This window comes from Microtus pennsylvanicus, chromosome 13, assembly GCF_037038515.1.
Source record: "Microtus pennsylvanicus isolate mMicPen1 chromosome 13, mMicPen1.hap1, whole genome shotgun sequence".
Lineage (NCBI taxonomy): Eukaryota > Metazoa > Chordata > Mammalia > Rodentia > Cricetidae > Microtus > Microtus pennsylvanicus.
The window spans coordinates 53,021,522-53,035,799 of NC_134591.1; the positions used below are offsets into that span (position 1 = coordinate 53,021,522).

Here is a 14,278-nt window from a genome sequence, read left to right on the forward strand (position 1 = left end):
CCCTCAAGATTAACAAGTACTCCTGTAGACTGAATCTGTTGCATTTATATGCTGAGTTTGGGTGAGAGTCTGAATAGTGAGGGACAATAGGTCATCGGTATCCATTCAGTTCCTGAGTTGACATGGCAAGGGTGGAGCTCAGACCCTGTCGGACACAGTTTCTGTCTGAGTTGAATCTTAAAAATTTTCACATTCTGTTTGGCTTCTAAGTTTGGATAAAATGGATTTGAATTTTGTAATGTGTGTGTGTGTGTGTGTATTTAACATTCGTTTGTTTGTTTGTTTATTTATTTATTTATTTATTTATTATGTATACAATATTCTGTCTTTGTATATGTCTGCAGACCGGAAGAGGGCACCAGACCTCATTACAGATGGTTGTGAGCCACCATGTGGTTGCTGGGAATTGAACTCAGAACCTTTGGAAGAGCAGGCAATGCTCTTAACCACTGAGCCATCTCTCCAGCCCCCATGTATATATATTTTTATATCTTGAGTAAAGATTCATCTAGAGTGAAAGCCTCACAATAAAGCAGTTTTTCCTTGAGCATTTACTCCATAGACAAATGTGCATATATCATATGACTTCTTTCTCTAATGTAGCAGTACACTTAGAATTTGGTTTCCTCAAAACAAAACAGAATTTTGAGGTGTATCTATATTGCTGGGCATATCAGTAGTTATTCATTTTTGTATGGTTATTTGTGTATACTCACAACAATTTATTTATTCACCTTCCCATTGATGAGTGTTTTGTCTGTATTAAAAGGTACTATATTTGTGTGTGTGTGTGTGTGTGTGTGTGTGTGTGTGTGTGTGTGTGTGTGTATCTATGCTGGGTCTATTCCTGCTCATTGACGAAGTTTCAATTTTCCTTTTAGAATTAACCTCGAGACCTTTTCCACGTTAAGTTTTTAATTTTTACTCAGTTTATGTGGTTAAAAAAATATCCATTTTAAAATAGTATCTTGGAGCTGGAGAAATGGCTCAGTGGTTAAGAGCACTGACTGCTCTTCCAGAGGACCCAGGTTCAATTTCCAGCACCCACATGGCAGCTCACAACTGTCTGAAAATCCAGTTCCAGGAGATCTGACACCTTCACACCAATGCACATAAAATAAAGATAAATAAATCATAAAAAATAAAAAACATTAATAAAATAAAATAGTATCTTCCCTCTGCATTAAAATTCCTGTAGGGGAATGTTTGGAGAGTAATATGACCAGAATACAGTTAAGATTTGAATCCACACATTCCACATATGTCTTCAAAGTTAATTCTCTCTCAGCTTCAACTGATACTTTCCTGGGACTATTTAAGTCCTTGTCACCATTTAAGTTTTTGTTTAAATTAATCAGATCATCAGGACCTATACCAGTAGTGGGTTGTAGATAGGAAATGTCTCCTAACAGTCTTTGGAAGTCATTAAGAGTCTGCAATCAATCTCTCCTAATTTGCCCCTTTTAAGGTCTAATTTTTTGTAACCCTATTTTATAGCCTAAATAATTAATAGGATCTCCTCTTTGTATTTTGCCAGGAGCAATTCATTTATCCATACATGCACATATCTATCTATCTATTTATTTATTTATTTTGAGGCAGAGTTTTTCTGTAACTTTGGAGTCTGTCCTAAAACTAGCTCTTGTAGACCAGGCTGGCCTCGAATTCACAGATATTCACCTGCCTCTGCTGGGATTAAAGGTGTGTGCCACCAATGCTTGGCTTCAGGAACAATTTATAATCCCCAACAAGGCAAATTTTTCTTTACTTCATTCTTTCTAAAGTATCTACATTTGAATCAGATAGCAAAATGTCATCCATGTAATGGTAATTTATAGATCCAGGAAATTGCTTCCAATGCTGACTTACAAAAGATTGGCACAGGATGAGGCTATTTTACATTCCCTGTGGAAGAATCTTCCATTGATACCTTTTAGCAGGCTGAGAATAAATATAAGTAGGCACTGTGAAGGCAATTTTTTTCTTTTTTTTGTAAAGATATACTGAAGAAACAGTCTTTAAATAACTATTAAGAGACCATCCTTTAGGCAATATAGAAGGCAAAGGAATGCCAGACTGTAGAGAACCCATTGGCTGAATCACCCTATTAACAGCTCTTAGATCTGTTACTATTCTCCATTTTTCAGATTTCTTTTTAACAACAAATACAGGAGAACTTCAAGGGCTGGTTGATTCTTTAGTATGCTCAAAGCTTGTAGTTTGTCTTCTGTGAAAGGCTATTGCTTAGCCCATACAGGTTTGTCTGTCAACCATTTTAAAAGTAGGGCTGTTGGTCCTTTGAAATATCAGCAGCTCTTGGACCCTGCTGCATGTACAACCTTAAATGGTCAGTGATTGTTCTTTACAAAATCTTCTATTTTTCCAAGAAACATATGTTAATTTATGGTTCGTTTCCAAGATTGGTGAAATGTTAATCTGATTATTCCATTGCTGTAACAAATCATGTCCCCACAAATTCATTGTTATGTTAGCAACATATGGTGTTAATATATCTCTCTGTCCTTCTGACCCTATAAATTTGACCCATCTCATGCTCTTCTTTGCCTGAGATAAAATTCCGATTCCTAAAAACTGAACATTTACGTCCTGAGAGGCCAATTTGGATGCCAAGATTCTGATGAAATTATTGTTATGTCTGCACCTGTGTCTACCAGGCCTTCAATGACAAAGTCATTTGTTTATATTTTAATTTTGATCATTGCTCATTTATAGAAGTTTGCCAAAATATTTGCTTTATAGTTTCTCCTGAATTTTTTGTTCTGTCTTCCTTAGCTGTTCTGTTATCCAGAGCAGTATGGTTTTTTACAATAGGCATTAGGTTCTTTAATTGCACTGGGAAGGAGCAGGAAATGACTGAACTGGATTTGGTGTAAGGGCCATATTTGACATAGGAACCTTTAAAAGGCCCTTCATGGAGTTACTTGCCCACAAAGGATTACCATGAATGTCAGGCCTCTTGAGGCCTGGGTATGAGGCCCAGTATAACTTCCTAAGCCTAACTTGAATTTGTTGAAGCCTAGTGTAACTTCCTGAGCATAGTTTGGAGACCTGTTTCTGCCCAGCCACTGCTAATGTGGCAGAATATTATTGGCCCTTGTTCCTTACTCTACCTCAACCCATTCTAAGCTTCCCACCCTTATCTCAGCCTATATAAGTTCCTGCCAGATGCAATTAAAGGAGATCCTGCTTCGACAGACTCCCGACTCAGTAGGTGTGTTTCTCCCCAGTGGCTGGCGGGGGGAGGTCTGGGTCTCTGGTCTTTGATGCTCACCATCCAGCTCAGCCTCAGGGAAAGTCCAGCAGGTCCAGCTCTGCCCCGCCCTTTCAGCCAGAAAACCCATCAGATGACTTTTTCTCATTGACCTGCATTTATTAGCCCACTGTCTGCCTTTCCCACACCTGCATAATCCAGAAGGCAGAGGCATTCTGAATGGATTATTATTAGAAAAAATATTGTTTCTAGGAATGCCTAGTCTACAGTCCCTTTTAAAGTTACCTTTGCTACAATTATAACATTTGACTTTTTGATTTTTTTTCCTCCAAATTCTGGAAACCACTTCTCCTATCCATGCATTATCATATTCATGAAATTCAATATTAATTGTATCTTGCATCCATTCCTCCAAAGGTGCTGACCTTGTTTTTAATAGGCTCATTATCCTTTTGCATAGAGAATTGTTATTCTCAGAAGCCAGAGATTCAGTTATTATTTGTCTAGCTTCTGAATTTGGTGTCATTCTATTTGCTGCTGAAGTCAGTCTTTGGAAGAAATTCATAAAGGCTTCCTTTGGGCCCTACATAACTTTATAAATGACTCAATTTTTTCCCTAATTCTCCAGGTCTGTTTCATGCAGTCAAAGCTGTTATGCAGCATAAATTCAAAGTGTGGTCATTATATTCAGCCTGCCCTTCTATAGTAGCGTAATTTACTTCTCCATGAATTTGATCTTGGAATATTTCCCTGCCTCTAGCTTTAGTTCATTGTTCAATAATCTTAGCCTCTTCTCTGAGCCAGGTACTCCATTGTAATTATATACCAGTCTCTAAAACTCCATTAATCAAATCTTTCTAGTCATTGGGGATAATTCTATTACAAAGTAACCACGAGTTTACATTTGCTTCACAAAAAGTGAATGAATGCCATATGAGACTTTTGCTTCTTTGAATCTCTTTAAATCTAACATTGCCACAGGAGTCCAGTTAGGTGTCACAGAGCCTCTGCCATTTGATAATTTCTATAAGGTTACTGGACATAATTAGTTTAGTTGTCTGAAAACCTTAGGCTGTTCCTCTCTATTCTTTATATGCGTGTGTGTGTGTATAATATTACTTTATAAATATTACCACTTCTTCCCCTCCTCCCACTTCTCTCCTGTTCCCCCACATACCTTCCCCCACCCCCCTCCAGTCCTAAGAGAGGGCAAGGCACCCTGCCCTGTGGGAAGTCCAAGGCTCTTTCCCCTACATCCAGGCAAAGGAAGGTATGCATCCAAAGAGATTAAATTCTTCTGTCTGGGTTTGAATTTCTCTTGTGATCTGTTTTATTAGATTTTTCTAAGGCTTGTATCTTAGCACTTAGATTAGTCAACTTCTTTAGTGATAAGACTAAAATCATAATGCGATAATGTTATAACTGACATCAAACAAATCCCATCTAAATTAGATATCCTCTTGTATAGCCACTCCATTTTCAAATTGTCTAGCATATTATTATACAGAGACCCAAGTCCCTCCACTATAATGGTTTTCCCCAGTTTTTAATGTGGGAAAAAAACTAATCTGTCTTTTAACTAATTCTTCTCTTTAAGAATTCCCAGTTGTTTTACCAAATCTGCCAACAATGTTGATGAAGATGTGAATCTCATTGCTGCTGCATAGAACAGTAAAAGCCCAACTGGATTTCAAGTCAGCTACCTAGTTTGGCAGCAGCCCAAGAAGGGGCTCAGGGAGAGCTTGTAACCCATGGTGGGGGGGGGGGGAGAGAAGAGAAAACCTAGCCAGGTGGTACAGGAGCCCCAAGTGCAGCCCTGGCCTGTATTGGTGGCTAAAAAGCCTCAGGCAAATGGCTTTTTTGTGAATTCATATCCAAATGTTGTGTGCCAAATGTAGCACAAATAAATAAAAGCCAGAAGCCCGGCGGTGGTGGCGCACACCTTTGATCCCAGCTCTCGGGAGGCAGAGGCAGGCGGATCTCTGTGAGTTCGAGGCCAGCCTGGTCTACAAGAGCTAGTTCCAGGACAGGAACCAAAAGCTACAGAGAAACCCTGTCTCGAAAATCAAAAAAAAAAAAAAAAAACAAACAAACAATAAAAAAAATAAAAGCCAGAGACAGAAATTGAGGTACAATCCAAAAACCAGCAAAGGAAGGCAGCCAAGCCACTAAAGAAGTCTTACCTCTACCAAGGCTTTGGGATCGCAAACTAAGCAGCTTAAGCCTGCCTCTCCTCCCATTTTATATTCCCTCTAGTACTGGGATTAAAGGTTTATGACTCCCTAGGACTGTGAGCCACCACCACCTGGGGTTGTTTCTGCATTAATCTTGTGTACCCCAGGGTGGCCTTAAACTCACAGAGATCCAACGGACTCTGTCACCCAAATCCTGGATTAAAGGTGTGTTTTGTCATTACCTGACCTTGTGGCTTTAGCTTTGCCTCTGCTCTTCAGACAAGATTTATCAAAATACAAATAATATACCACTATATGAAATTGCTATCTATGAAAATGTGTATGTACAAGTATGTCTAAATACACGGTTTATTTTGAGTAAATACGTAAAAGTGAAATAATCGAGCCATGTGATACATTTGTGCTTAACTTTTTAATAAACTGCCAGTTGTTTCTAAAGCAGTTGTGCCTCCTTTACATCCCCACTGTCAGCACTTCATTCTAGCTGTTCTGGTAGGTGAGTAGAAGATCCTCATTGTAGTTTTTACATTCTCATTATCTGATGATGTACCCAAGCATCTTGACATTGTGTGTCTTTGTTCAAGCACCTGTCCAAATATTTTGTCATAAAAGATTGGTTTTCTTACTGAATTGTTAAAGTTCTTTATATCTCTAGATACAAGTTCTTTTAATGATTTTTTTAAATTTTAATTTTTCATTCATTCATTTATTCACTCATTCACTCATTCATTCACTCACAGATACCCACTGCCCCATTGTTGTAATTAGGGTATCTATTGCTGTGACAAAACACTACGACCATAAAGCAAGTTGGGGAAGAAAGGATTTATCCAGCTTACACTTCCACATTATTGTTTACCACTGAAGGAAATCAGGACAGAACTCAAACAGGGCAGGATCCTGGAGGCAGGACCTGATGCAGAGGTCATGAAGGGGAACTGCTTACTGACTTGCTCCATAGGCTTTCTCAGCCTGCTTTCTTAGAGAACACAGAACCATCAGCCCAGACATGGCACCACCCACCATGGCCTGGGCCTTCCCCCATTGATTACTAGTTGAGAAAATGCCTTACAGTTAGATTTTATGGAGGCATTTCCTCAATTGAGGTTCCTTCCTCTCTGATGACTCTAGCTTGTGTCAAGTTGACACAGAGAATTAGCCAACACATCTTTCCACATTTTGTTTTCATTCTCCTGACAGTATTTTTGAAGAGCATAAAAATGTAAAATTTGATAAAATTTATCAGTTTTATGAACTTGGTGTGTAGGTGTGAGTTTATTCTGTAACTTTTAGATTTTACGTTTAGGTCCATCCTCCCCCCTACCCCCTACATTTTTGTGTGAGATGTGATGTCAGATCATCACCCATACAGACACAAGTATGAACCTTTTGTTTTAATATCATTTTTTAAACTCAGTATTTTTTTTTAATTCAATGACTTGTTTTTGGAACTTTTATTGAAAGGCAACTGAAATTGCTTGTTTGTGTTTTGGGCTATATTCTGTTGAGGTAGCTATAATGTAGTTTTAGAGTAAACTTTGAAAACTGCTAGTCATGCTTTTTAAATTGGGGGAAAGAACCTAATATATGTTATATTTGTCAACTGATAAATTGAAAATTAGATAATAATATCACCCTTGAGCAGATGACAATAAGTTTCAGCAAGAATTTTAGCTAGGCTTAGTGACCTATAACTTAAGCACTAGGAGACTGAGGTAAGAGAATTGCTTGAATTTTTAAGCCAGTCTGGGCTACATAGTGGGGTCCAGAAGATTTTTATGGGTGCTCGGGATTTATTGGTCAGTGGATAGGATGTTGCTTTTAGATGGGAATGCGTTTTAGTGTGATATCATGCTGCATGATTATAGTAAGTACTTGGAATTGATATTTGAAGGAGGCCAAAGGGGTAACAGACTGGGGAAGTGGAGAGTCTAGAGAGTTCCCACTACAAAGAAATAAACGTTAACGATGATAAACATGCTAATTGCCCTGATTTGATCATTCTATGTACCATAAGTGTACATACGCTGGCTGACTTGAAATAAGAGAAAAATTTAAAAGCCCTCAGAAAATTTAAACGAAACTTGATTGTATTTTACTTACCCTTTTGTAGCCCCAGCATTTGAATATGATTGAAAAGCTGTCCATTGTACAGTTTTCTTACACCAATGTTAATGTCTCACAACGGTTTTACTACTTGCTAACATTATTAAATAATGGCACTGCTTTAGACTTTGTTTCTTTTTCCCAGCTTTCAGCTGGTTTGTGTGTGACCGACCTTCCTTCCTTCCTTCCTTCCTTCCTTCCTTCCTTCCTTCCTTCCTTCCTTCCTTCCTTCCTTCCTCCCTCCCTCCCTCCCTCCCTCCCTCCCTCCCTCCCCTCCCCTCCCCTCCCCTCCCCTCCCCTCCCCTCCCCTCCCCTCTTTTCCTTTTCTCTTCTTTTCTTTTCTTTTTTTTGAGACAACATCTCTAGGAAATTTAGAGCAGAATTAGTAAAACAATAATAAAAGCTAAAACTTTTGAAAATGTGTTTAGTTGTAGTGTCAGGAGAGAAGCATCAAAAGTGCGTGGCTGTGATGACCGAGGACAGTGCTGCTAATATCTCTGAGTGTGTAATGTTGGACCTGAGGCGATTAGCAGGGAGGCCAGCTAGGAGGCTTTTGGAATGGAGTGAGGTAAAGTGGCCTGACATTTCTTAGCCAGATCTCCAGAACCAGATTCCTTGGCTCTTTCTGTGCTGTTTTAAAACTTAGCACCATCCATCTCTTATATGGATTTCTGCATCACCATTCCACTAACAGGCTTCTTTCTAAAACTACTGGCGATCTAGCTAAATTTAATGGTCTGATTTTATATTCTTTGCTTAATGGAGAGTCAACTGGAGCTTCTGGCTTAAGTATCACAGTGAGGCACTTTCTGCCTCACTGCCAAGTGTGTATTTACTTTAATAAATCACAAACACCCCTCCCTCCTTTTCAGACTTTATATTTGAGGAATTTAATGGAGTACTTAATACTTGCTCTAGCACAAGAGATAGAAGTACAACATGCCATAATTCTGACACAGTATACCCTTCTTCCCAGGCTGTTTAGATCTTCCCTTCCTTTAAGACGCAGATGGAGTTCTTCCATCTGCAGATGGAAGTGCCTCCAGGACTTCAGTCTGTGTTTCCTTCCTGAGCATTTATAGCACCTGCACTCAGTGTTGTTCCTTCATCCAATTCTTTTCATATCTGGTCTTTTTTGGTTTTTCGACACAGGGTTCCTCTGTAGCTTTGAGGCCTGTCCTGGAACTAGCTCTTGTAGACCAGGCTGGCCTCGAACTCACAGAGATTTGCCTACCTCTGCCTCCCAAGTGCTGGGATTAAAGGCGTGCGCCACCACCGCCTGGCTCGTGTCTGGTCTTGATTAAACTGTCGGTTCCTGGAGGGCAAGAAATCGATAATGGTTCTCTATATTTATTACACAAGCATAGTCTCATACACATGTGCAATTATGAATTCTTGTTAATTGCCACACATTTTAAATACCTCCTTCATGCTGACATACCCCAAGAATGTTAAGTTCTTACACTAGTGCCAGTTACATTTCAGTTTAAACATGCCTTTATTTTAATGTGGGGAATGTAACAGTGGCTGTCTTAAAAATTTGAACAAGGTAAAGCTATGTGCAGGGAGAGAGAGTGAGACAACAGCATATAGGGGAATAATAGCCGATACTTCTTTGATGACTGAACAGTAATAATAGCTCTCATTTTTTATGATCATAATCAGCATTGGCTGACCTTAAAAAAAAAAACAACCTTTTTGCTTGATGTTGTTCTAAGTACTTTAGATCAAATAGGTACAGCTGTAATTCTCATCCTCATTTTATAGTAAAGATACTATAGAAAACTATTGACTTGGGCACAAAAAGATCTGGTTTTAGTTCTAATAATTGCCTTTGTGCAAACAACCTCTAATGTCAGTGAACGCTTATTTTTTTCATCTTTAAATTAAAGGTCAGGGGCTGTAAACTTCAGGAATTCCCCCCCCCCCCCAACTCATTTGGTATAGTGTAATCTTGAAATTAGCACATCTCCTTTTTTCATAGGCTTATAAAGTACTCACGTAAGACATGAGCATTTCTGATTGCTACAGTGGGGTGGGGTGATGTGAGTTATTTCTTTGCTTTAAGAACCTTGAAGGTGTTATTTAGGGGAATTTAAATTTGGTTTTCCTAAAAGGAGGACAGAATTTGAGAAGCAGCGTAAAGCAATGACTCTCAGAGCATTAGGTAAATAGATGTGAATAGGGCTGTAGTTCTCTGTATTATTAACACTTTCTGAATATTTTCTCTGTGTATGCATGTAGTATTTTAAGCATAGTTACCTTGATTGTTCCATTGTGTATATGAGGAAGCTGGAATTTCAGACAGTGAACATTATGACAGGCTCACAGCTGGAAACTGTTGTAGTCAGTACTTGAATTCTGATTCCTAAACCTGTGTTGTCTCTCAGAAATTGACTCTGCCCAGTACTCTAGGTTGCTTTTTGCTAGGAGCTACTTGGGATTAAGGGCTCAAGATCCTCCTCTTGTGCCTGGCCTTTTTTCTTTGTTTTTGTAGTGTTGGGAACAAATCTAGGCCCTTCTATATGCTAGAGTATTCTACCACTGAACTGCACTTTCAGCTCTAAAATTTTGACTGTAGCGCTGTTTTGTTCTTTGGTATCACTTAGATGTCCTTTTCATCTTTGCTTTATCATTGAGTCACTAGTCTTGCTTTTGTGATCCTGGGACAGAATGTGTGCTCTGTCTGAACACCAGCAAGTGCAGTGTGAAGTGTCAGCATCCTTTCTGTGTTCTTATCTCCCATTCCTACGTCAGCTTAATTCTTTTTTTCTAGAGAGTGTGTTAACCTACTGAAACTTTTCTTTCTTTGGGTGGTAATAACATGAATTTTTTAGCCTCAGAGAAAAATACATTAGAACTTCCAACTTGCAGGGTATGTATTGAAGCCTGGGCTTGTGTAATTTTTGACAGTTTGTGGTTCAATCTCTTAACACATTTTACACTCCTAGGTCTTTAGTTTTTGTAAGTTGGTTTCTTGGCTTTGGTTTTTACAAACTCCTGGTACTGCCTGTCTTCCTTTCCCTCCATAGTGTCCTTGACTGTCAGCTCCTCAGCTAGCTTTTTCTTGCTATTCTTGTCTGCCCTGCTTTATTTAACTCTTCTACCTTCCCCCTGCTCAACTTTACCTTCATGGCCCTAATGCAGATTCCTGCATCTATTTGTCAATTCTTTGACTCCTTGCCTTCACTTTAGTCTTGGTACATCTTTGTATAGCTCATAAAATTTGTGTAAAAGAAATTGAGATGGAAGTGTGTACTGTTTGGCTGTGCTGTGGTGGCTCACGCCTTTAATCCCAGCACTGGGGAGGCAGAGACCGGTGGATCTCTTGTGAGTTCAAGGCTAGCCTGGTCGACAAGCTAGGTCTGGGACAGGCTCGCTGGCTACAGCAAAACCCTGGCTACAGCAAAACCCTGGCTACAGCAAAACCCTGGCTCCAAAAACAAAAACAAAACAAAAAAAAGAAAAAAAAAAAGAAAAAAGTGTATAGTTGGTGTGTTGGTAAGAACTTGGGCTACTGAGTTTTCATACCAAGATCCTGCTGCCGCCCATTCTCACTTCCTTCCAACATTAGCATTGGTAGTCAGTGCTCTATTGTGTATTTTAAACCCTTTATGACTTGAGAGAGGAAAAAATAAGAAAAAAAGATAGGAAATGTTAATCCCTTAAGTATTTAGTTTGGTCTTTAATGTAACCCAGCCTTTCCCTTCAGATTAACTCAAGCTTTCCCTTACTTTGAAACTTCTAGATTTATGAATATTGAATTATTTTGAGATACAGGGGTTGTTTTCCTTGATATTCACTAAGGAGTCTATTTACCTTCAGGATGACATCTGAACTGGAGAGCAGCCTAACATCTATGGACTGGTTACCACAGCTTACCATGAGAGCAGCCATACAGAAATCTGATGCTACACAAAATGCACACGGAACGGGAATGTCTAAGAAGAATGCACTCCTTGATCCAAATACAACGCTGGACCAGGAAGAAGTCCAACAGCACAAAGATGGAAAACCTCCGTACAGTTATGCCAGCCTCATCACATTCGCAATTAATAGCTCACCCAAAAAGAAAATGACTTTAAGTGAGATTTACCAGTGGATTTGTGATAACTTCCCGTATTATAGAGAGGCTGGCAGTGGTTGGAAGGTAAGCATTTTGTTTAAATTAAAGCTTTTGTGCAATAAGCAATGATAATAGCGTTAATTGCAACGAAGCTTTGTTCAAAGTCATAAAACTAAAGATTAAATTCTGTCTTAATCATTTTTAGGATGCCAAAAATGAGAAAAAAATTTAATTTCATTGATTGATAGATTGATGTGAGTATGTGTATACCACCTTGCACACTTGGAGACCAAGCAACAGCCGTGGGAGTTTGTTTTCTCTTTCTACTAATTTGCAGATTTAAAAATCCCTCTTAACTGGCTTATTAGTATGAAAAATGATTTTTAATAGCTTGTTTTTTGAGCAAATCTGCTTTAACAGTATTTCAGTGGGAAAAATACATTTTCTAAGGTTTATAAAAACTTTTATTAGTGTTTTGCCTGCATGTATATCTGTACACTGCATGCCTTTCTGGTGGTCATGGAAGCCAGAAGGTATCAGATCCACTGGAACAGGAGTTACAGATGGTGTTGGGCCACCATTTAGGTCCTGGGAACTGAAGCTGGATCTACTAGGAGAGCAGCCACTGTTCTTAACTGAGCCAGCCATCCCTCTAGACTAGAAGTATATTTTGAAATTGAACTCACAAAATTTTGTGCTATAGCTCAGTGGTAGGTGATTGCCTAGGAAGCATAAAGCCCCTTGTTTGAACTCTAGTTCCCTGCTTCCCCTTGAAAGATACAAAACCAATTTTTTCCCCCTTTGAGATAGGGTTTCTCTCTGTAGTCCTGGTCTCTGCCTCCTAAATGCTGGAATTAAAGGCAGGTGACAACTCTGCCCAGCCAAAACTTAAACCTCAGAATTAAAACATCATTGTAAACAAGTAGTAGTAGTTTATTTAAACTCCATTTTTTGTTTTTACTACCAGACACTCTAGGTGCTTTTTGTCAAGGTTTGGATTAGTGCGATAAATACAAAAAAAGTTTTAAAAAGATCTGATATTTAAAGTAAGAGCAGATATGAAGTTGGTAGATTAATGTAAGCTGAAGAGAAGTCTAGGGGCAATAATTTTGCAAACGTAGCCACTTAAGAAAAGCCTAGAAAGTGAGAACGAAAATCTGGATGCATGTAGACAGTGAGGTAGTTCAGATGCTTAAAAATACTTGAGTTTATAAAATGTATTTAAAATAGGAACGTTTAGGAACGTTTTAAGTGACTAAGATCAGATTTGTCATGCTAACACATAACCACCTATAGTGTGGAGAATGGCAGAGGGGAAGGAAGTATCAGGCTGTTGTACTACTATTAGTGAATCTTGTGTCCTGACTGACACAGGAAAATAGAAAAGATGGTAACTAGTCTTGGTTGAAGACCCATTTCTAGAGAGGAAGATAAGACAGGAGGAAACAATATACAAAAGTTCAATTCAGCGTAAATCATTTAAAACTAGTAGTTTTTTAAAAGTAGATTCAATAATCTACCTTTATATTATCATATCTGTAACCTCCCCTTTTTCTTTTCAAAGCAAGAACCTTGAATCTAGTTTTCTTTGCTTAGCTTTTTTTCTGACCATTACCAAATAACAGCTTGTAACTAATCCCCCTAAACATTGACAGATATCCACAACCCATTGAATGACCAAAAACTACCTTCCTCACTTCTTATGAATGTGGGTGTTGAATTCTTAAATTTACTTCCTGCTGTCTGGGTGTGACAGTATCTTTAGGGAATCCTGAAAAGAAAAATTAGGGTCTGGGAGAGGTAGCTATACCATTATTTTTGTCCAGTCTCTGCATAATGGGAAAGTTCAGGGCTTGTCTGTAGTCTGTGAGACTGGATCATCTCAGCTAGCCCCCTCAAAATTATTCTGAGCAGTTTGTAGTTCAAAGCTGATCTTTAGGTGGTATTTACCAGCCTACTGGTGTTTATTGTCCTGGAGGAATCTTTGTGGGTCCCCATCCTCCTTTTGTAAACTTCAAAGGTTGCTGTTAGGTGTGTGCTCATGGTTCACTGCAGAAAACTTATAGAATCGCAAACCTGAAATCATGTACAAGAAGGGAAATGAAACCTCTTTTTTAGAATTAGCACTCTGTATGTTTGTTAATATCATGACAAAAAATTTAAAATATATACATATTAATCTTATAAATCTTTTACCTTAACAAAAGCTTTAAAAGGGTCAGTATAAAAACCAAAGGAATATGAGATTAGTAGCAATAAAATAGTCCTTAAATTTTTGTTTTTCTTCTCTTTTATATCAGGTTCTCTTACATGAGACAGAAATTTTTGAATTTCACTTTAACCAGCATTCTTGGGTTTAGAGAAAGAGAGAGCCACATTCTAACTCCAAAGCCAACTTTAGTATTTAGTTGGATTGGGACTACAAAGACCATTTGCATTGTATGTATGTAGAGAACAGCAGAAACAAACATTTGGGAAGATATATGAAATTTTACCCTGTTGTAAATGTGATATGCCCATAGGCCAATTTACCCTTTTTCTTGAGACTTTTTTTTTTCTGGATGATTTGTCCTTTTTCTTCAGATGTCTCATTTGTTCAGTAGTCTTCAGATTCCTCAGCTGGCTTCCTTTATTTTCCTGAAAAGACAGAACAAAACTGTTCCCCAACCCTAAATTTGG

General features: G+C 38.5%; 1 protein-coding gene across 4 annotated transcripts in view; it reads left to right on the top strand.

The window, feature by feature from the left end:
• The window catches only part of Foxj3 (forkhead box J3), a 107,108-nt gene that overhangs the window by 26,419 nt on the left and 66,411 nt on the right, over nt 1-14,278 (top strand). For all 4 annotated transcript variants that reach the window (XM_075947114.1, XM_075947118.1, XM_075947116.1 and 1 more), the window contains exon 3: nt 11,359-11,683. In XM_075947114.1, the coding sequence (XP_075803229.1) occupies nt 11,359-11,683 (325 nt within the window). The remainder of the gene's footprint in view (nt 1-11,358; nt 11,684-14,278) is intronic.